The sequence below is a fragment of the Nannobrachium achirus genome (genome assembly GCF_963921795.1).
Source record: "Nannobrachium achirus genome assembly, chromosome: 19".
Taxonomy (NCBI): Eukaryota; Metazoa; Chordata; class Actinopteri; order Myctophiformes; family Myctophidae; genus Nannobrachium; species Nannobrachium achirus.
The window spans coordinates 415,831-437,500 of NC_137826.1; the positions used below are offsets into that span (position 1 = coordinate 415,831).

At 42.2% G+C, this 21,670-nt stretch overlaps 1 protein-coding gene across 1 annotated transcript in view; it reads left to right on the top strand.

Moving 5' to 3' along the window:
• The window catches only part of mcama (melanoma cell adhesion molecule a), a gene marked incomplete at both ends in the record, with an annotated part of 70,877 nt that overhangs the window by 40,284 nt on the left and 8,923 nt on the right, over positions 1-21,670 (top strand). Inside the window, 2 exons of the mRNA XM_080748688.1 lie at positions 15,657-15,786; positions 16,530-16,647. Coding sequence (XP_080604814.1) covers positions 15,657-15,786; positions 16,530-16,647 — 248 coding nt within the window. The remainder of the gene's footprint in view (positions 1-15,656; positions 15,787-16,529; positions 16,648-21,670) is intronic.

Below are 21,670 nucleotides of genomic sequence, written 5' to 3' on the forward strand. Positions count from 1 at the left end.
TAACACGCGTGTGAGGAGGAGGTGACGCAATCAAGCTGGACTGGAGTGGAGCGAGGCGCAAGCTAAGGCACGCGGCCCCCCCAAAGGACAAACGGACGATTGTTCGAATTTCTTTTGTTTGAATCCCGTGCCATCGAACGAACGTTCGAATATTCGATTTTTTTGGGTCAGCCCTACACCACCTACATATCATCGTTGTCGGGTGGAAACCTTGTATGTCCAAGACTGTTTGTTTTTTATTTATCATTTAAAAAAAATGATTTAAAATAGTGAAAAAAGCACACAACGCCTCGCACCGCGAAGCGGTGTGTGCTTGTAGATCTGCTATTTTCACTAGTTTTGTGGGACAGTCTTGTATGATGAAGCAGGGCTTTACTTTACGAAAAAAAACATACACATTTGAAACTTGGAGATACTGCCCGACAAAGACGATATACTGTATGCAACCATGTACGCTATGAATAAACTGCCCTCTGGTCATTACACAGAGCTTTTATAGTGCCATGTGGGAATGTGAATCACCGCTAAAGAAATGTGTGTGGGGGAGGTCTAGTCACAGAATATGGGAGACATTTTTCCATGTTTGTGGTGAACTTTGGTAGACGTGGAAAGAGGTCCTCATCCTACGTGTTGTTGTTGTGCTTGTTCACAGTTCCAATGGTCACCTCCGCAGCTACCCACTCACCTGGTAAGACCGTTGTCCTATAGAACACTGCCCTGTCCTTCTCTCTCTGGGTGCTTTTCAACCGGCAAAGAACCGGTTTGGGTTCTTTCTATGGGATGAACCAGAGGTGAGCTTTTCCACCGAGAACCTAGTTGGTTCCGAACCGTAAAGGTTGGTCCGGAACGGGAACCAAATAAACCTTGGTTCAGTCTGGCTCAATCTGGTTCAATCAGGTGGAAACCCAAGCCGGTTAGCGGGCCGGTTCGCAAGAAGGAACGAAGGTTCCAAGAAAGTTGACCGCCACTGGTTCTTGAACGGCTGACAAAGGGTGAATTGGCCTATACAAGCCTAACAGGTTCATTTGGTTCCATTTGTATATTGCCAGGGTTAGCGGAAGACCTTGACATGTGAAAGTTTGAGAAACACTGATAGATACAGTATGTGGTCCTTGGAGGATACCAGGTCTTGTATACACACAGAGTGAGGGAATCAGTTGCATTGGTGGACATATCAATGCAGCCGGCCGTCCGTTCTCTAGATTACTCTATGTGTCTGCATAGATTTTAAATAGATCTTGCTGTACTTAAGATAGTGAAGACACTCTTAACTGCAATGTAACTACCGTGCAAAATGGATTACAATAGAATCAGAAATACTTTTATTTTGCCAGAAACATGTACATGTCCTATGAATTTGACTTGAATAATAAAAACTCTTCATGTACGCAATGATGAAACACAGGACGGACAGAGACACCAGTGAACACTGCACCGCGCTGTGCATCAGTGACAGAGAATGCGTGGAAGACACAGACAGGCACAGCCTCGATATTTAACGATTTTCATCCAAGCAGTGCACACACACGCACACAAACACAAGACTCAAGCCTTAGCTCCGTCTTAGATCGAGCTCGGGCTTCTGGGCAGCCTCTGGCTAGATTAAATATTCTGTGTGATGGGGAAAGGAAAGTCAGAATCCAAACACCAGCAACCACCACTGAACACGACAACACTATACATGATATCTAAAAGCTGCTGGCAGAGAGCCAAATGTTCTCCGCTGATAAAACATTATTTGTTTGCCTCAAGAAAAACGTCTGATAATGCCAACACCGAGCCAAAAGGCTTGAATCATTATATTGAAAATAGTTGTTTTGTTGACTCCGTGCTACCATCCCGTAAAAAAAAAAAAAGAAGACAAACACACAGACACATCCAGACTGTTTGCCTTTTACTGTGGATTTTTCACATACAGTAACAGGGCAATTTGCACCGTGGAGTGGTTGCCTGTGCGTGGGGCACAGCAGTGAGAATATATTACTCACGTTGGCTGAATGTGAGATGCCGTTGAGTTACAAAGCAGTCCCCACGTACCATTAAAACCCTCATCAGTCTGTAGGGAATATGTTGGCTGCATAATGTGCACTTAATAATTGCTGTTGAATGTGAGACGTGCAACACAAAACACTATTGTTATTGTCAACATGATGAGTATTTGCTTAACAGGAAAATTGCAGTGGGCTGTTTTCCCCCCAAAAAATGACTATGTGGCTGTGATCCAGAGTTGAGGTTTGCAAAAAGGGGTGCTTCATTGAAAAGAAAAAAAAAACTGATTTATGATGTTCATGTGCTCTTAAATATCCCCCAAACGTCTTAAATTCTCGAGTGACGTCTCCAGCATGGAGGAGCACCGCTGTAGAAATGTAATTTTGAGGTCTGTGAGTTGTTTTGTATGCGCGGAAAACACTGACGGTGGCTTCTTAGGAAGTCAAATGAAAACAAAGAATGAAATAGTTGACTCCATGGCAGCTGGGCTGTATGTGTGGGCTGAGGTTTGGAGGCGTGCCATATGTTGGAGTGGCTGCTCTACATTTATAGAGGAATACGTGAATAATACCCAGAACAAACGAAACCAGTGGTCCTTTCTTTATGGAGAACTTAGAGCCCTTACTGTACAGTAGCCATTAGTAGGACTACACAGCAGTTCTAGCCAAACCTACTGGTATAACACTGTTCGGAAGAGGGATACAATAACACAGCAAACCTGAGTTGAGGTAAAGAATGGAAAATAGTAGTGAAAGTGTTGAATGCAGAAGACGATGAACAGTGCTGAGATGATTGAAAAATAAATACAAAATAAGCCTGTATTTAGTTAGCATATAAATTGGGGGAATGAAGTATTATAATTCGGGCAACAGATAAGGGACAATTATTATTTACAAACTAGTCCATTTTTAAACAACAATATCAGTCTTGTTTTTCAAAATGGTTCAATATCTATACTGTACATGATATAGTTCTAGCATTCAAAACCAGATAGGCTGTACTTGCAATGCCCTGGAAGCCTCTCTACTCTAAAAAGATTAATCAAATGTATATTGATTATATTTACTGTAGTTTATAGGGAGTTTAGGTGACTTTACCAGGGTGGACTTCTATTCCTGACATTACAAGCTCACAGCGCGCGCTGTGAATGTTGCAGGCAGGGTAGCTCTTGCTGTTAAAACACCCTTTTCAACATTTCTAAAACAGATTTATTGTTTATGAGAATGTAAAATTACAGTACAGTTTTTTTTCCCACCCACGCTATTTGAATATCCAGCATTTAAAATGATCTGTTGCCCTGCCATTCCATCTGGTTCATAATTATTATTTGTTTTGTCAAATCACATAAGCACCTGTGATGTTTGTTTGAAATCCTATTAAACTCCACGCACAGCAAAAATCTGCAATGTTAATTTAACTCTGAGTGTAGAAACGATGGGTCCATTCCAGGGTTTCTGCTAGGGTATTTTTGGGCCGGCCACCTTGATCGACAGGATTATATTTTACAAGCCAAAGAATAAATTAATCAGCCATATTATAATTAACGTCACATATGTGTTTGCAGATATACGCACCCAACTGATAAAATACGTACACCTTGTAGCGCTGTGCTTATTTTCACTTTATCACAGATGCAATCTGTTCCTGTTTTTTATAATTTACTTACACCTCTGCAGACTGCAGAGGTGTTCCAAAGAAAAAACGGAATAAAGTGGGCGTGAGTGAACAGCTTGCATGACACCATTGAACAATATAAACAAATTAATATATACGTTTGGGCTCATTCAACCTTAATATGCAAAACCTACAGATTTAGTTTTTTGTTTTGTTAATGTTTATTATGTCATCATGAATGATGGCGCAAGGAAGGTAGATTACTTGCCTGCAAATATGTACGTACAACATGTGTGTCAGTGTCACCAACTCTCACCACATTATCCTCTGCAGACAGACAGTCACTGTGGTTGCCTGTATAATATCTACGACCCATGCGAGTTCAGGTCCCTCTTTTATTATCATCAATTTGGCCCAGCTTGGTTCAGATTCTATCACCTCGATCGGAACCACGGTTCTGTTTATCATAACACACGAGCGAACCAGACTGGCTGATTAGGAGGAGACGCAGCTATGTAAAGCTTGATTTGGCTGACAGAAACCCTGGTCCAGTCTTATTCTCCGAAGCTGGGTTCAAACCTGGATGGTTCGAGCGGCGCGATTACAGTACATACAAAATCAATGCAAAGACGAGACGATCCGAAAGGCTCCTCGTATCTTCGTTCCATTTGGAAAAATCCAACTGAAGCGACCTTGGCTTCACCCCCACTCCACCCATCGCGTCCTGACAGCCAATCAGCGTTGATGTTGTCCGAAGACACAGACGTGTTTTTGGTGTTTGGTGTTGGGACTCCCTTTTTTTTCAATGGTGTTTCACCTTGATTCCAACGGGACATGATTTTTTTACCAACGCGGACCCGCGCGACCAAAGTGAAGCGATTGAAGCGACTAGAATAGAAGAAATAGCTTCAGGTTTGAACCCAGCTTCAGAGTTAAATTAAGACAGTATTTTGCTGTGTACAACCTTTTGAACATTAACCTTTTTGGTTTCTGGTAACCACAGATTAAGTGAGTTAAACCGTCTGAGTGTAGCCATGGCTCCGTTTGGAGACACGTGATCTATCAACAGACAAAACACTCAAATTCCAAGATGAGACCACTCCGCTTCGCTTCAGGGAACTGTTCTGTATCACGGTTGTAAAAAAAAAAATATTTCTAATGCTGTGTGGATCTGCAGGACATACCAGAGATACACGTAGGCCTACACATATAAAGAATAGTGCATTTCAGGTCACGAATGCCAAAAGAAATCGTGAGCCATTTGTGGAGTCACTGGTGTGTGACTCAACATTCTGGGAAAGTAGGGATTTTACACACCATGTCCATAATTACTCTATAACCGTTGTTCCTCGTGATAGAGTTCTGAGAGGTTAGAGGCAGCTCCCTCCATTAGGGCATTCACCAATAGTGATTTTTAGTATTCTAATTATTCGACATCAAAGTATTCGAATATTCAACAGGACTGGCCAAACTGTCAAATATTAAGTAAATAAGAGGCAAACATTGTGAAAATAGCCGATCTACATGCTCAACGCGAGGCGTTGTGAGCATGTAGATCTGCTATTTTCACAATATTTATCTGCGGAACCGAGTCACATTAAATGTAATACCTACAATTCCAAGTGCTTGTCAGGGTGGGGGTCCCCAGTTCAAATATGTTTATTTTGGGGGTCACAGCCTAAAAATGTTTGAGAACCCCTGGTATAGAGCATTAACAAATTCATCCACCAAGGGCATTGACAACTCATTCTTATGACTTCCTATCTAACCAAGCTTTATAAACCATGAAGAAATATATATATATATTTTTAAAGAGAAAACAATACAAAAAATCCAATGTCGAATAGTGACTTTGATATTCGAATATTCGAATATTTGGTGGCCTCCAGGAATGTTTGCCACCACAGTCCTTTAAGCCAGTGGTCCTCAACCTTTTCAGGCCATTACCCCCAAAATAATCATATTTTAACCGGGGACCCCCCTCCCTGACGAGCACTAAGAGTTGAGCAATTATATTTTGTACCAGTAAGACTCCCTAATCGGGAGATAAGCGACCGTTGGTCGCTTATCTCCACAAATAGGCCAAAAGTTTGTTTTACCAATTATCAAGACATACGGGCAGTTGACAGTTTGCCATGGTTACTCATTGAAGTTGAATCTCCATATATGGAGATAACCTACGCATCACACTAAGTCTGACCTCACCAGCCCATATTTGGGCATGAGCAACTTATGTCTCCATATATGGAGATATGATGACATCACACAGTCCTCAGCCGATGATGTGGCGTGATGTCAATGTCCAACCCATTCTCACCCCCTTTGCTTCACCCTCCCGACGCCGTGTCTTTCTTTCCTTTTGGGAGTGACTATTGCGTCTAGGGTGCGACGGAGACGGAGAGTTTTTGGACGAGACAGAGTCTTAGTACGCATGCGCCGACATGTGTTTACTGGAATATTTTTCACTGACGGCCGTCACGGGGAATCGAACCCCGGTCCCTGGATTTGTATTTCCACGCTCTACCGACTGAGCTAACCAGAGTGACTGGGAAGTTACTTTTTTTTTGTGCTTTTACCTTTGACAAAACGTGGAATGCTAACGTAGTCCCTTCTTTGAGCCACATTCGGAGGCGGAAGCAGTCCCCTGGTCAAGATTTACTATTCTGTCCATAACGGCACGTAATTCGGTAACGCGGCTGAGTCGGCTCATGCGGCGTTCCCACCGCTCGTCGCGGCAACTCGGCTCGCTATCGCTCGCCTCGGTGGCGACTCACGGGGGTCATCGCCGCCTGAGACGGCGCCGCTCCGTCGTTTATAGTGGCGTGAACGGTAGCGACGGGTGGCTGGTAAACCAAGAAGCCTTCAGAGCGGTATCGAATCCCGCATCAGGAACTACTTTTTTTTCTTTCTTCTTAGACCACCCAATGCGTCTGTCCCTTGAGACATTAGGCAATCCGTCCGCGTCTATGGTGAGAAGCATTCGGTATTTAAGATCGCGTCAGTTGTATGACGCAATAGGGGTGAGAACCTGTTGCAATGTCATACAATACACAAACAAGCCCTACAGTATAAAGGGGCAATTCTTGCCAGGAAAGAAGCATTTCTTCGACTCAGACCTTATCGCCAGGGTTGGCTTATAGCAGCTGTCGGTAGGACCATATATGGATTCTGTTAGTGTGGATCTCCTAACAGGGCATCATCTGGGATACAATCCCTTTTATGCCCATATATGGAGATCCCTAACAGAATCCCTTTCATGCCCATATATGGAGATCCCTAACAGAATCCCTTTTATGCCCATATATGGAGATCCCTAACAGCATCCCTTTTATGCCCATATATGGAGATCACTAACAGCTAACAGAATCCCTTTTATGCCCATATATGGAGATCCCTAACAGAATCCCTTTTATGCCCATATATGGAGATCCCTAACAGAATCCCTTTTATGCCCATATATGGAGATCCCTAACAGAATCCCTTTTATGCCCATATATGGAGATCCCTAACAGAATCCCTTGTATGCCCATATATGGAGATCCCTAACAGAATCCCTTTTATACCCATATATGGAGATCCCTAACAGAATCCCTTTTATGCCCATATATTATGGAGAAATCCCTGCTCTGAGTATCTGACATCAGTGTGATGTCACCTGTTTATGCCCATATATGGAGATCCCTGCTCTGCGTATCTGGTTGCTATGGTAAACAGTTGGTTGCTAGGGTAAAAAAAACATGGTTGCTATGGTAAACAGTTGGTTGCTAGGGTAAACAGTTGGTTGCTAGGGTAAAACCATGGTTGCTAAGGTGGTTGCTAACGTACACTAACAGACCAGCAACAACAGACTGTTGCCACAGCAACGTACACAAAGGTTTGTGTACACATGTGGTGTGATGTCATACTGATGCGGAGATATGAGCAGGGCAAAGGTGTGACGTGTGACGTGTGACGGACGGACGGACGGACGGACGGACGGACGGCCGGTGGAGGTTTTCATAGTAAACTGCTCCCTGACGGTCGCAATAACACGGTTCTGTTATGAAAATAGCAAATCTACATGCTCAGAATGCCTCATGAGGCGTTGTGAGCATGAACTGTACCGGTAGATCGGCTATTTTCACAATTTCTGCCTCTAATATTTGACAGTTTGGCCAATGTTTAATTTGCCATTTTAGAGTGATTAAAAAGTTATTAAATTGTCACTTTAGAAATGTGCAGATACGCTCTATACACATAAACGTTATGTTGGTTTGTTTACTGTTGAGTGAGAAAACAATGTTGCACATTAGGTTAATCATCTGGGGGACCCACCAAAATAATTTGGACCACAGGTTGAGAACCACTGATTTAAGCTGAATCTGCATCCTTATTACAGTTTGTTGTAATCAGTCTTACTGTACGTCCCGTTGCTACGACGACCTGTTTGTTATGTTCAGACCAAGCTCCCTCCACCGTATAATTCAACACATTACAGGATCACATGGAACAGTGTAGCCAATGACGTTCCCCAGAGATTGTGTAACATTCTCCCAGAAGGTTTTAACTTTAGTATACAAGCCCATACCATGTGATGTCCTTACAAACGTAGAGACTACAGTATGTGAAGTGTTTTCCAAATGTTCCAATCATATTTTTCCCGATGTTGTATGCAGATCAGTTTCCCATTTCACTTGTACAGCGTTCCAGTGGCGTCAGTTTAAAAAGCTAAGGTATGGCAACATGACTGGTGTCACGCGTGCAAGACACCAGTCATGTTGCACACCTTAGCATGTTGCATACCTTAGCAACAGGCATGATACATTTATTTTAAGAAGTACATTTTATTTTTCCCCCCGTTTCTATAGTTTCTTGGGCTGGATATGGCAGCCTGGAACGGTTGTTCAAGCGCAGCTAAATTGGCATGTTAGTAAGCGTGCCACAATTAACAATAATGCATTGCACCTCTGCAGCTGACCTGCAGAACCTGGGAATATACCATTAATTATGTTAACCTTGTTAAAGTGACCATTTTGTAAAATTTTGCATTTGTAGTTATTTTAATGTAATTTAACAACATAATAACCAGCACAGATAGACAAAGAGACATTCATGGATTTATATTTAAAAGTAACATTTATTTTCCCCCCTGGACCCAGGGTATGGCAGCTGCATACCCCTGCCATACCCAATTGACGTCCCTGCAGCGTTCCAATCTTTACCCAGGATTGTTGCGACCGTCAGGTCGCAGTTACTATCAAAACCTCGACCAGCTGTCTGTCCGTCAGTCTGTCTGTCTGTCTATCTGTCTGTCACACGTCACACTTTTGCCCTGCTCATATCTCTGCAACCGTTACCCCGATCCAAGCCAGATTTTGCACACACACTCCTTGCCTGCCAAACCACAACCTCCACCCATCAATTCTCACATGACCCTCTTCTAGTGCCACCATGAGGCCGGTTCTTGCGAAAACACATTTATGGACACTGCTCCTACAATTTTTGCCCAAAAATCACGCAAATCGGTACACAGTATGTCTACTCTCATGTCATCAACATGGATCTGTCCCATTTAGCGCCCCCTTCAGGCCGATTTTTTAAAACACATTTTTGGACACTGCTCCTACAGATTTTGCCCTAAAATCACGCAAATCGGTACACAGTATGTCTACACTCATCTCATCAACATGGATCTGTCCCATATAGCGTCGCCATCAGGCTGATCTTTTAAAACCCATTTTTGGACACTGCTCCTACACATTTTGCCCTAAAATCACGCTGCGACCTGACGGTCGCTTATCTCCCGATTAGGGAGTCTTACTGGTATTATATACAGTAGTTTAGATGCAATGTTGTCCATCACGTCTGTGACATCTAAATTCTGTGAACGGGCTAAACATTTGATCATTAAATAATAATAATAATAATATTAACTGCAATACAGAAACAATGTTGAGACTATAGGCTTATCCGATTAGTTTTTGTGTGATTCAAAGCAGTAGGTGTAGGTTTGTGATTGATTGAATGCTTTAACCTGATTAACTCATTCTGTGCCTATCCCGAACATGTTCGGGATATGTTCAATCCAAAACAATTATTTTTTATTAATTGACTTACCCTGAGCTGTTGTAGAGTCGTGGGTGGTCCTGGCTCGTCCTACGCTAGCCAGCTAGCCATTTTACATGGTCCGACGATATATTCCATTAAAAATGGTTTAAAATACATTTTTGAGACCCCCAATGTTCACGGAATGTTCAGCGCCGCTTCCGGAACGTAGTCCAGTGTGCCTATCCCGAACATGTTCGGGATTTTTAATGAAATGAATAAAATGATCCGAGGCCTTCTGAAGCCTGAGCCTAAATTTAAAATCCAGTGGTCCAAATCCTGGGGAAGCCATGCCGGCCGTGAGCCGCGAACGTAGCCGCGAATCGCCGCCGAATCCAATGAAAAACCACATCTTTGGAGGCCCATATCTCTGGATTGTGTTTTTAGGGATGTGGCGCGAGGTTTATTTACGGCGAAATCGCCGAAAAATGATCTTTAAAATGACAAAATGGGAATAGCTATTCTGTTAGCATTATCATCCGGGACCTTTCCATGACGTGCACGAACGTGAGCACGCGCGTCACTGCAACGTGAGTCCCCGGATGCTAATGCGCTCGCCTATGGGAGAAAGCCTGGCATTCTTTGGCGCCATCTAGGGGCTGGCACTGGTAGGGTTAAGTCAAAGGTAATGCTAAAAGGATAACACATAAAACCCCAGGTGCTTGTTTCCATTGTGGTTCATTGTACTAAAATAATGCATCAGTAATGCATACAATATGCAATACAATGACACAACACAAATACAATACAATACAAATACAGTACAAAGCATTTTGGAGCTCTGTAGAATCATAAGGTAGGCTATATTTTCAGAGAAAGGAGGAGAGAGGGCGGGGGGCAGAGGATTCTACAATCAAATGTTCAAGGAGTTAAACTTTGTTCACTTGTATTTTGAGGACATTAATTGTTTTGGGTTAGTATTGAGTTAGGGTAGGGAGGGAGTCGCAAAGCTTTATGTATTTTGGTAGGTCATTCCACATTTTGGTTTATACCCAAGTTTGGGCCGAATTTTGAGGGGAACAAGGCATTTGTGGCAGGTATTCGAGGCAGCCATTCTCACCGCTGTTCTCGTCCCTTCATTACATTTTGATTTCCCCAAAGACGAATCAGTAGGCGGAGGTCTCATGTTCGTCTGGCTAGGTCAGACTAGTGCTTCTGTAGCGTAATTGAGGCATATCACTCCACTCATGCAGCGTACAGCTAATGTGCCTAAGGGCAGTGCATGTCATTTGTAAGATAAAATAAAAAGATAGAAACACGTTTTTTCATCTGTGCTGTCTCGAGCAGCTGTAATATTCTCAAATCAAAGGAAAACATCCTTTGAAAATATGAGCTAAAAGCTGACCAATTAGAGTAACATTCTCAAACTGCTCACAAATGTTTTGGACTCATGTTACACATTTCAAACACCACATAGGGATGGGACGATAATCGCTATTATCGATTTCATTTATGAAGATTTCATTTATCGTGAAATCATCCTCTATCATCAATTCACCTTTTATTTGCTGAGCTACATATCCAGTACCTCTTAAACCCTCTATTGGTCAAACTGACCTGTAAATAATGTACTTGATACAGTTTTTTTTCTTCTCCACCAAATCTCTTTGCCAAAAAATTGTCGATCTACAACTTTACAACGCGTCGCGTTTGCAACGCGTTGTGAGCTTGTAGATCTGCTACTTTTTGGCAAATGTTCTGCCCCAGGATAATGGAGGGGATTGGGGATATTTTATCGCGATAATATCGTAAATTGCACAACAATCGTGATATGAAATGTTCATATCGTCCCAACCCTATTATAGACATTACAGTGCTCATGAAATCACTATTCTGATATCATCTTATTCCACTGTACCTTCATTCTTCCATGTACCTTGGGCTCAGGGGCGTCACAAGGGGGGGAAAGTGGGACTGAGTTACAAGGGCCCAAGGTGGAGGGGCCCTAGTAACTTTAGCTATTGAAAAGTAGCAGATCTACAAGCTTGTAGAACTGCTATTTTTGAAAAAAAAAAAGTGTGCAAATCTTTGAATATGTGTATTTTTCAAGCAAACATTTGTACCTCAAATTTTGCTTCTGGGGCGTCCCTGGTACTAAATATTTTGAGATGGGGGTCCTTGGCCAAATAGATATCATCTTGGGTGTCCTTGACATGAAAATGTTAGAGCACCACTGACATGGAAACATAGGTTTCTTGCACACATTTTCACGATTTTTTCAAAAATAGCTATTTTTCAATAGTTAACATTCATGGGGGGCCCGCAGTGAATCCTTGTACCCAGGGCCCAGAATTTGGTGTGACGCCCCTGCTTGGGGATGAAGCATGTGCTCTGTCTTGGTTCAAAGAACCTCCTCTTTAATGCTGTGCCAGCATGTGGGCCTTGTCTGCCATGTTTCTCACTGCGATGCAATCATATCACCTGTCTCACCACTACATGACCGTGGCACACCATGTTCAACAACTGCCAGAACTTTGTCACAGGCTTTGGACTTAATCAGTGAGCCTGCCGTGCAGGGTAGCATTAAAGGAGTAGTTCATCCCCAAAATGACTTAATTTCTATTGATTACTCACGCCATGGAGACTCACGCCTTGAGTTCACTAATATATATATTTGTTGTCACATTCCTAAGACAAAAATTTGATTACAATAAATGTACCCCCATTGATTCCGGATGGTGACCCAAATGCATTCGGGTCCCCATCTGGAATCAACAGAGGTAAATTTACTGTAATCAAATTGTTGGCTTAGGAATGCGACAAATACAAATATATATTATTGAACTCAAGTCTCCATGGCGTCAGTAATCAATAGAAAAAATGTCATTTTCGGGGGGTGAACTACTCCTTTAAGGGCTGTTCAATATTGTGTCGTCTCATGTCCTAAACGAAGTGGTTAAAGGGATATTCCACTTTCAACAGGGAAACACCTTATGGGCTTTTCTCCACATACACACCCATTGTAACTTCAAACTCCATTTTAACCATGATAGATTCATTAAAAACACCCATTGTTTTCCTGTTGACTCATACTACCCTCATAATACGTGAGCAGGCCGTGTTTTTCCGATCACTTTTTTCATTTATTTTTAATAATTATTTGGGAAAATGGAAAAAATTAAATACAAAAAATAATTATTAAAAATAAATGAAAAAAATGTATCGAAAAAACACGGCCTGATCACGTATTAGGAGGGTAATATGAGTCACCAGAAATAAATAATGGGTGTTGTTAATGAATCTATCATGGTTAAAATGAAGTTTGAAGTTACAATGGGTGTGTGCGGAGAGGCCCTGGGCCTGGAGGTTCTGGTAACATTTACATCAAATATCTCAATATTTAATCAAGCAAATTAAAAACTGTTCAGGGTGTTCATAATAGCCTGATTAGACGATAAAATGACCAAGAGTTTTTTTGAAAGTGAAATATCAAACATAATTTTCCGAATGTCTGTCCGTCCGTCCGTCTGTCTGTCTGAGTGTCCGTCTGTAACAGTGTTTCTCCTCAGTGGCTGGAGCAATTGATCTGAAATCGCATCACCATTAGCATATGAACACACCTGACATAACTGTGAAGCCCGTTTGTCACTTTCACAAATCGTTGTCTGGCCCTGTTACAGATGTTGTCCAAAAATCATGCAGATCGGTACACAGTATCTCTGTAGCCATTAAACGAAACGGGTATTTCTTACATTGATGCTCCTACATATTATCATGTAAGCACCAGTTAAAGTTACTTTCCATCCCTCATATACTGTGTGCACGAGTGCACATCCCATAACCCACACACTACTGATCAAGCATTTATGAAAAAAATCAAACCTCGGTTCGAAGTGGAGCGGTGAATTTGAGCAGCTGTACCCTATGTGAGTGAGTGGTGAGTGTGCCTGGCCTGCACAAAACAGCGCCCCTCCTTTAACTAGTGTTTTGTGTGTGGCCACTCAAGGTATTGCCAGGCTACGGACATGGCCAGCCAGCCACCCACCCAGCCAGCCAGCCACCCAGCCACCCACATACCCACGGACATACCTGTTCATTGGGAGCGCTTTCACCGCTCCAAAAACTAAGTTAGAATATGGTTTCTGCCCGACAGCAATGATATACTGTACTCTACCACAGTGGTTCTCAACCTTTTCAGGCCGCAACCCCCAAAATAATCATATTTTAACTGGGGACCCCCCCACCCTGTCGAGCACTAAGAGTAGAGGCATTTACATTTTGTATATCACGGTTCTATTGTGAAAATAGCAGATCTACATGCTCACAATCGTTGTGAGCATGTAGATCTGCTATTTTCACAATTTCAGCCTCTAATATTTGACAATTTGGCCAATGTTTAATTTGTCATTTTAGAGATATTAAATAGTCCATAAATTGTCACTTTAGACACCCTCTATATCAGGGGTTCCCAAACTTTTTTGTCTCAGGGCACCCCATGAATATCTTTTTAATCCGAGGCACCCCTACATTATAATTTTCACTCACAGCAAGTAGGTCGGGAGTGGCTTATTGTCGGTATCAGCCGGTAACACGCGGGAGTCTGTCCCCGTTACAATGCGCTAGACCCCTGGGAGATGGACTGCTGAGGTGGAGCGCCACACCTACCATCAGCTCCCAGTACTTGCCGCACAACTTGCCAAGCCGTGCTTACTCATACGCTGAGTTGGCGGTGCCCGGAATCGAACCCATGACCTTGCGGTACAAAGGCGAGAGCTCTACCGACTGAGCTACCCGGGCACAAACAGCACCTTATATTTATAGCATATCGTCGTTGTCAGGTGGAAACCTTGTATGTCCAAAACCGTTCGTTTTGTATTTATCATCTATAAAATGTACTAAACTAGTGAAAACAGCAGATCTACAAGCAGCAGATCTACAAAACAGCAGATCTACAAGCACATCGCGAGGCGTTGTGTGCTTGTAGATCGGCTGTTTTCACTAGTTTTGTGCGACGGTCTTGTATGATGAAGCAGGGCAAAAGACGTACACATTTGAAACTTGGAGATACAAGGTTTCTTCCCGACAGTGACGATATCTTAGTGATTATGTTGTGAGGAAAACGTTGAGATAACAGCCATTTTGGTTAGAACTGACTGGAATTAACTTTGTACTTCAAGTTTAAAATTATACAAAATAATATTTTTTTCAAGTGTCCAAATAAATTCCAAATATTATCAAATGATCTCGCGGCACCCCTGGACTGCTGTCACAGCACCCCAGGGTGCCCCGTCACCCACTTTGAAAACCCCTGCTCTATATACACTTAAAGTTCATGTTGGTTTGTTTACTCTTGAGAGAGAAAACAATGTTGCACATTAAGCCAATCATCATATCAACGATATAATGGATCACTTTCAGGGTGACTTTATGATCAGTGGTAGTTTTGTTAATATTGATGGAGATGAGGAGACGATTAAGAATATCTAATGCAAGCTGGTAGGTTAACATTACAACTATTTTGCATCCTTAATAATTAATCATCTGAGTCAGATTATCCACATCGCCTATTGCATGTGTCTTTCATCACCACGGAGTGGGTTCTATCTCTCTCTCTCTCTCTCTCTCTCTCTCTCTCTCTCTCTCTCTCTCTCTCTCTCTCTCTCTCTCTCACTCCTCTGCATTGAAAGACAGTCAAAGTAGAACATTTAACACTGGGAAGGAGTCGGATCAATGTTAACAGGGCTGTTATTTTCATTACTTCTCGTATATCGTAGGAGTTAAGCCCATTTGTGATGCAAATGTGGCCCGCTCTATATGGTTGCTGAGGAGCGTTAACAGGGGATTTATTGGGGGGGATTTGTGAGAAATGATTTAATCGAATGAAAACACCAGGAGTGGAAAGACCTTGAATGTCAATCAATCCTGCTGTCGAGTGTCTCATTAACATCCCTCTCTCTCTCTCTCTCTCTCTCTCTCTCTCTCTCTCTCTCTCTCTCTCTCTCTCTCTCTCTCTCTCTCTCTCGGTGCAGCTGAGGGCAGTGGGGTGATCATCGTAGTGATCATCCTGTGCATCCTGCTGCTGGCCATCTTGGGCAGCGTTCTCTACTTCCTCCACAAGAAGGGCAAGATCCCCTGCGGACGCTCCGGGAAGCAGGAGATGTAAGTAGTTTACCGTCAAACGCTCCCAGTCCTGCTCCGTTGCTAGGGATGGTGGGGCCATATGAACATCTCATGTCACCATTATTGTGACCAAAGAAATCGCGATTTACGATATTATCGCGATAATCAAAATATCCCCCAACATCCATTATCCTGTGGGCGGAACATTTGCCCAAAAAATAGAAGATCTACAAGCACGACCCAATGTGAGCTTGTAGATCGGTAGAGAGTGAAAAAAAAAGACTGTATATTATAAGTATGTTTTACCAGAGGGTTTAAATGGTGCCGGATATGCAGCTCGGCAAATAAAAGGTGAATTGATCCCATTGCATGACGGAGGACAATATCACAATAAATTAAATCTCCATGATATGATTATCGTGAGTGTTTTTTATCACGATATACGATAATATCTCTTATCGTCCCATCCCTATTCGTTGCTTGTAATCAGTTGTCATTTGAAGAGGAGAAATACAAGTACAGAATACAGAGAGAGAACCGACTATACATCCCAGAGGCAATTTATTGTACGTTTTTACTCAGTTTTAGTTTCTAGTTACAGATTTAAATTATTAACACAAAACATGCGTTAAGCACCATTTTATACTTGAGATATTTGAAAATAGCTGAACTACAAACTCACAACACGTCGCATCGGGACACATTGTGAGCTTGTAGATCAGCTATTGCATTGGAAAAAAAAGTGTTCTGATATGATAACTCTGTGATTGCTTTGTCCGCAGCACCAAAGAAAAGACCACCAAAGACGACATTGTTGTGGAGATGAAGACGGAGGCGAAGACGGAGGAAGTAGTCCTTCTGAAGGGAGTCAACGGCGACCAGAAGACTCCCAGTGACCAGGTAACTACAGCACAACAAGTATGACAACACACCTGGTGAGGTGAACCCCAGACAGCCAAGTCTGAACACTAACATTAGTAAGCTAACAAAAGGTAAATTCAAGGGGGCACAGGTACTTGCCAGTTATTAGGGACTTTAAATAACCCATTCAGAACGGGTACACATTATTGTATATCATTATTTTGTGCTTTAACTATTGAAAAATAGCAGATATACAAGCTCGCATTTAATATATTCAAGTGCACATTCTCTTAATTTCATCCGAGACATTAACTGCAGTCGATTTGACATTCAGATTAGGGCTATAACGGTTAATTGAACAAATCGATTTAATCAATTATACTGTAAAAATATGAATAATCGATAATCAATACCCTTCATTGGGTATGTCATCATACTGTATGTAAAAAAAACGTGTAAAACAAACAATAGCAGTAATTTAGATTAGGTTTTTTTCCCCGCTCGGTGATGTTATTAACGTCTGCCCCTCTCTCCCTCCCTCCTCCTTGGAGTAAAGTACATGGAGCTGCAGAAGTGACACGTGCAGAAGTGTGAGCGGGCCGGCTGCGTGGGACCCTCTGGAAGCCCCCACCACCACCACCATGCTGAGCCCTCTGAGGACTGGCTTCTGCAGCCATCACTTCCATTCACCCATCCCTACTCCAGTGGTTCTCAATGTTTCATTTCATTTCAAGGACGTCCCCCAATGACTCTTTGAGAGTTTACAAATGGAACCTGAACGATTCGGTTCCATTTGTACGCTCTTATTAGAGTTAAGGCCGATATCACACTTGTTTCTGACCAGTGGAAAAGCTTCCGGTACGGAACAGGCTTTCCGAAGGTGCACAGGTTCCGAGCCCTTCCGAAACTCGGAATGGCATTACGTTTTAGTTATATCACCTCCACGCTTTACATACCTTTAAGTGTTCATTTGGACCCCCCCCCCTCAAGGGACCCCATGGGTCCTTTTGAATGGCCCTTTGAGAACCACTGCTCTTCTCTACCATGTACAGCAGTATTGAAAATTCTTCTTCTTTTTATTTTTGCCAAATTCCTACGGTTAAACATACCATACATAATCATACACCAGTATAAACACACACCCATTATTCATAAACACACACCAACTCATAACACATTCAATGACAAAGACCACAAGGTGTGTACATTTTTTTTTTTTTTTTTTTAAGATGTTTGAATTGATCCGTTGTTCTCCAGGTTTTGTTTGCCGCCCCCCCAAAAAAAGATATGTAGTTTGCCGTTTTGCGTGTGCGTATGTTGACGTGTGTATTATCTGCGTCATAAACTTTATGAAAGTGTATATATTATATATATTATGTTATTTAAGATATTTTGGCAACAGATTTTTTTCTTTTTCATACAGTAGTCATCGTTTCAGGATAGTATCCATGTTTGTTTGTTTTTTTTTCTCTTGGAGACGTTTTGGTCTTTGGCTTGCCTGCGCCACAGACTAGAGGACCTCCGGGGGTCCACCCACTGTCGTTCGGGTTCGATGATGTCCGTCCAAAGCTCGTTCTAAAGAACTTAGCCATTCTGGGTGGCGCTCTCTAGTGACCCCTAGGACACACTCAGAGAATCACACAAGTCCCTACACTGAAGCTCAACTGCCAGGACAGAAATGTCTCTTTTCCGCTCTAAGAACTTAAGTGAACCGTGCACCGTGCCATGCGACGTATTCCACGGCTTCTGGGTTTGTTTAAGACTTAGCAAACATGTCAAAGAATCGCGTAACTGGCCAATCTACGAGCTCAGAGCGCGTAACCAGGGGTGGTACACAGTACTAATGGGAGGTTCCGGGTTATACTCATCGCAGTGGAAAAGAGCCAAAGGTCAGCTTTAACATGGACATCTGAGCCAGTCCTCAGATCTTATCTGCACTGTTTTATGAAGCCCATTGGGACTTGTGTAGGAATGTGTTAACAACACCCAGACTCAAGAAACCAACCCTGTCAGTAGCCCTGCTTGACATCTCATGGTGTGAAATATGTAAGTGCTAAAATTAGGATTAACACCTGCATTCGTGGAGGAGTCTTTGCTCCTTATTAAGACGGTACAGTAGATGGCCATTCTAGGATACAACACTATGGAGACATATGGGCTTTAGCTTTAATTGTTGCTCAAAAGAACCTTGGCATAAAACACCATGTTTCATGAGAATTGAAGGCCTCTACAGTTGTATTCAGTAATAAAATTTAACATGTCGTAATGTCCAAAAACCATTAAATAGAGGCTCCAATGGGTTGACGTTTAAAATGTTTGTCCATTATCTTCTAAACTGGCCTTTGCTGCCATCTGGCTGCAAGTGTTAGTCATTGGTTTAATTGTTACATGTTCCAATAGCTACTGAATAATAATAATTGAACGTTTAATTAGTCAACACACATATCCTGTATTATTCAGATATTGAAGGGAAAAAAACTAAATTCAAAACACAAAGCTGTCTTTAAAAATGGCCCCTGCTATTTAACCAACACCATTAAATGTCAGCATCCTACTGTGCGTCCTACCATACGACAAAACAGAAACACATCGTCACGGGTAGAGGGAAAAGAATTGCTGGTGCCACAGGGACTGGAGCATTCAGACAAAGATGTTCTTTTGCAAACTACTGTTAAGCTCCTGTATTGTTTGTAAATAGTTTAAAACCCAGATTGTCCCTTTTTGTTTGTTTTTTGTTTCCTTTGACGAGGTTGTGCATTAGTAATAATCTGCAGAGACTTGTCTATTTTTCTTTCTTGAGAATGCATCATAGTACACTGAATTCAAATGTTCCCCTTTTGTTTGGATGGTTTGTTTCGTATTGTTTCTTGGTATTAATGGGGGGAACCTAAGGGTCACTCTTGTTTGTATAAACCATTGATTTCTGGATGCTTACTATGTAGGTTTTTGTTTGTTTCTTTCTTTGTTTTTTGGTTGCCACTCACTCGACACTGCCCAGTGGCTTGCTATATTTAAGCCTGAGTTAGTTGCAGTACACGATACCGAGGCAGAACTACTGTAAGTGTGAATCAGGCATTACAGTGTAGCGATTGTGTGACGCCCCTCCCCCCCTTGTATTCAGAAAGAAAAGTGACTTTTTCACAGTTTTTGGGAGAATGTCCAGGCATTTCTTTGAGGTTTAGACAAACCTTTGACATGTTGAAGCTGTATCATTTTGGTTACTGCAGCCAGCCAAGCCTGCACTCTGTTAGCCCACATGTCATACCGCAGCATGTCGTTCGCTGTCGGGGGCCTAAACCTCGTATCTCCATTATTCAGCTATTTATGTTTTCTTTACGTAAATGAATGCCATATTGTGTTAGACTACAGTGGCACACATAAGTAGCAAACATAGCCGATATCTTCGCTGTCGGGCAGAAACCTTGTATCTCCCAAGTTTCAAGTGTGTATGTTTTTTTCATGAAGTAAAGCCCTGCTTCATCATACAAGACTGTCGCACAAGACTAGTGAAAACAGCAGATCTACAAGCACACAACGCCTCGCGCCGCGAGGCGTTGTGTGCTTGTAGATCGGCTGTTTTCACTAGTTTAAATCGTTTTTAAAATGATAAATACACAAACGGTTTTGGAGATGCAAGGTTTCCACCCGACAACGACGATATACAAGCTCGTATCTGCTTTTTCTTTTCTTTCTTTTTTAAGTGGAAGTGAAAGTGGATGGTTTTATAATTATTCAACTCTTCGATTTTCTGAAAAGTAACCGTTCTGGTCTAGACTACATACGAGGTTTCCACCGGACAGCGGTCGACGTGCAGGAAGCAAAGAGAAATAGACTTTGTGCCTTTTTGTTCAGCTGGCTCTAGTTTGGATGTGAACTGTGTAGTTATTATACTGTGGTGTCTTTGGAAACGGTTCAGAATGTGTAGGTTTGCAAACAAGAGCATTTCTTATCCTTTCTTTCTTTTTCTTTTTGCTCGATATTATAGGATTTTCTTACAAATTGAAAACGTCTGAACCTGCACTGTTCCATTTTTTTTTTGTCATAACCCTTTTTGTTTTTGTTTTAAAGGTGTGTAAATTAAGTACTGTACATGTTGTTATTTGAAGCTTGCATTTTTATAACTCCCTTTTTTGCAAGAAAAGCAATGCCAAATAAAATAAAAAAAATGTTCCACTTGAAATGAACTGTGTCTTGTTTTATTTGGAAAGACTGCAGGGATATTAAACAGAGCAGTGCTTCGCCGACCTGTAATCCAAAACCACTCCAAATGAGATGTTATCTAATCCAAACAGTGCTAGAAGAAGTACTAAGTAACAGCATTGGCATCAAAATACTATTGTTTAGTGAGCAATCAGTGATGCTTAAAGGGTTATTTTAACTTTCAAAAATGTTCTGGGTCATTTATCGTCTACTCTGGCTTTTGGGAGCACCCTGGCAGTTTTTAAGTTGCTTGATTCAGTATTTAGATATTTGATATTCATTTTATCAGACACCCCTTCCTATACAAACAAACCCATTGTAACCTTGATAATCAAGGTTACAATGGATTTGTTTGTATAGGAAGGGGTGTATACTGTAGATTCATCAAAAACACCCATCCTTGGTTCTGGTGACTGCCCAGGAGGATATCAGTACTCCTGATATATGGATCTGTATCTGTCAGCCCTTGTCCCTTTTATGCCCATATATGGAGAAAGTCCTACTTTGGTCTGATCCTGGTAGATGCCTGTAAACCACTTTTCTTTGGAGAGGGAACAGTACTGAGACAAGTGGACATGACGAACAGGCTGGCTGAAGATTGGCACTTACACAGGACCACTCCAGCATGGCATTGTGTACTCTGGAGGTTGGTCAGACATTGTGTGTGACTTACTGGGGGCCAAGGGGAAGGACATTGTGTACATTGGGGACCACATCTTTGGAGACATTCTCAAATCCAATAAGCGTCAGGGCTGGAGGACCTTCCTGGTTATACCTGAACTGGCCCAGGAGCTGCATGTGTGGACGGGCGCGCGGCCCCAATAGGATCGGCTAGGAGAGGAGGAGGGTCGGTGCTCCAAGG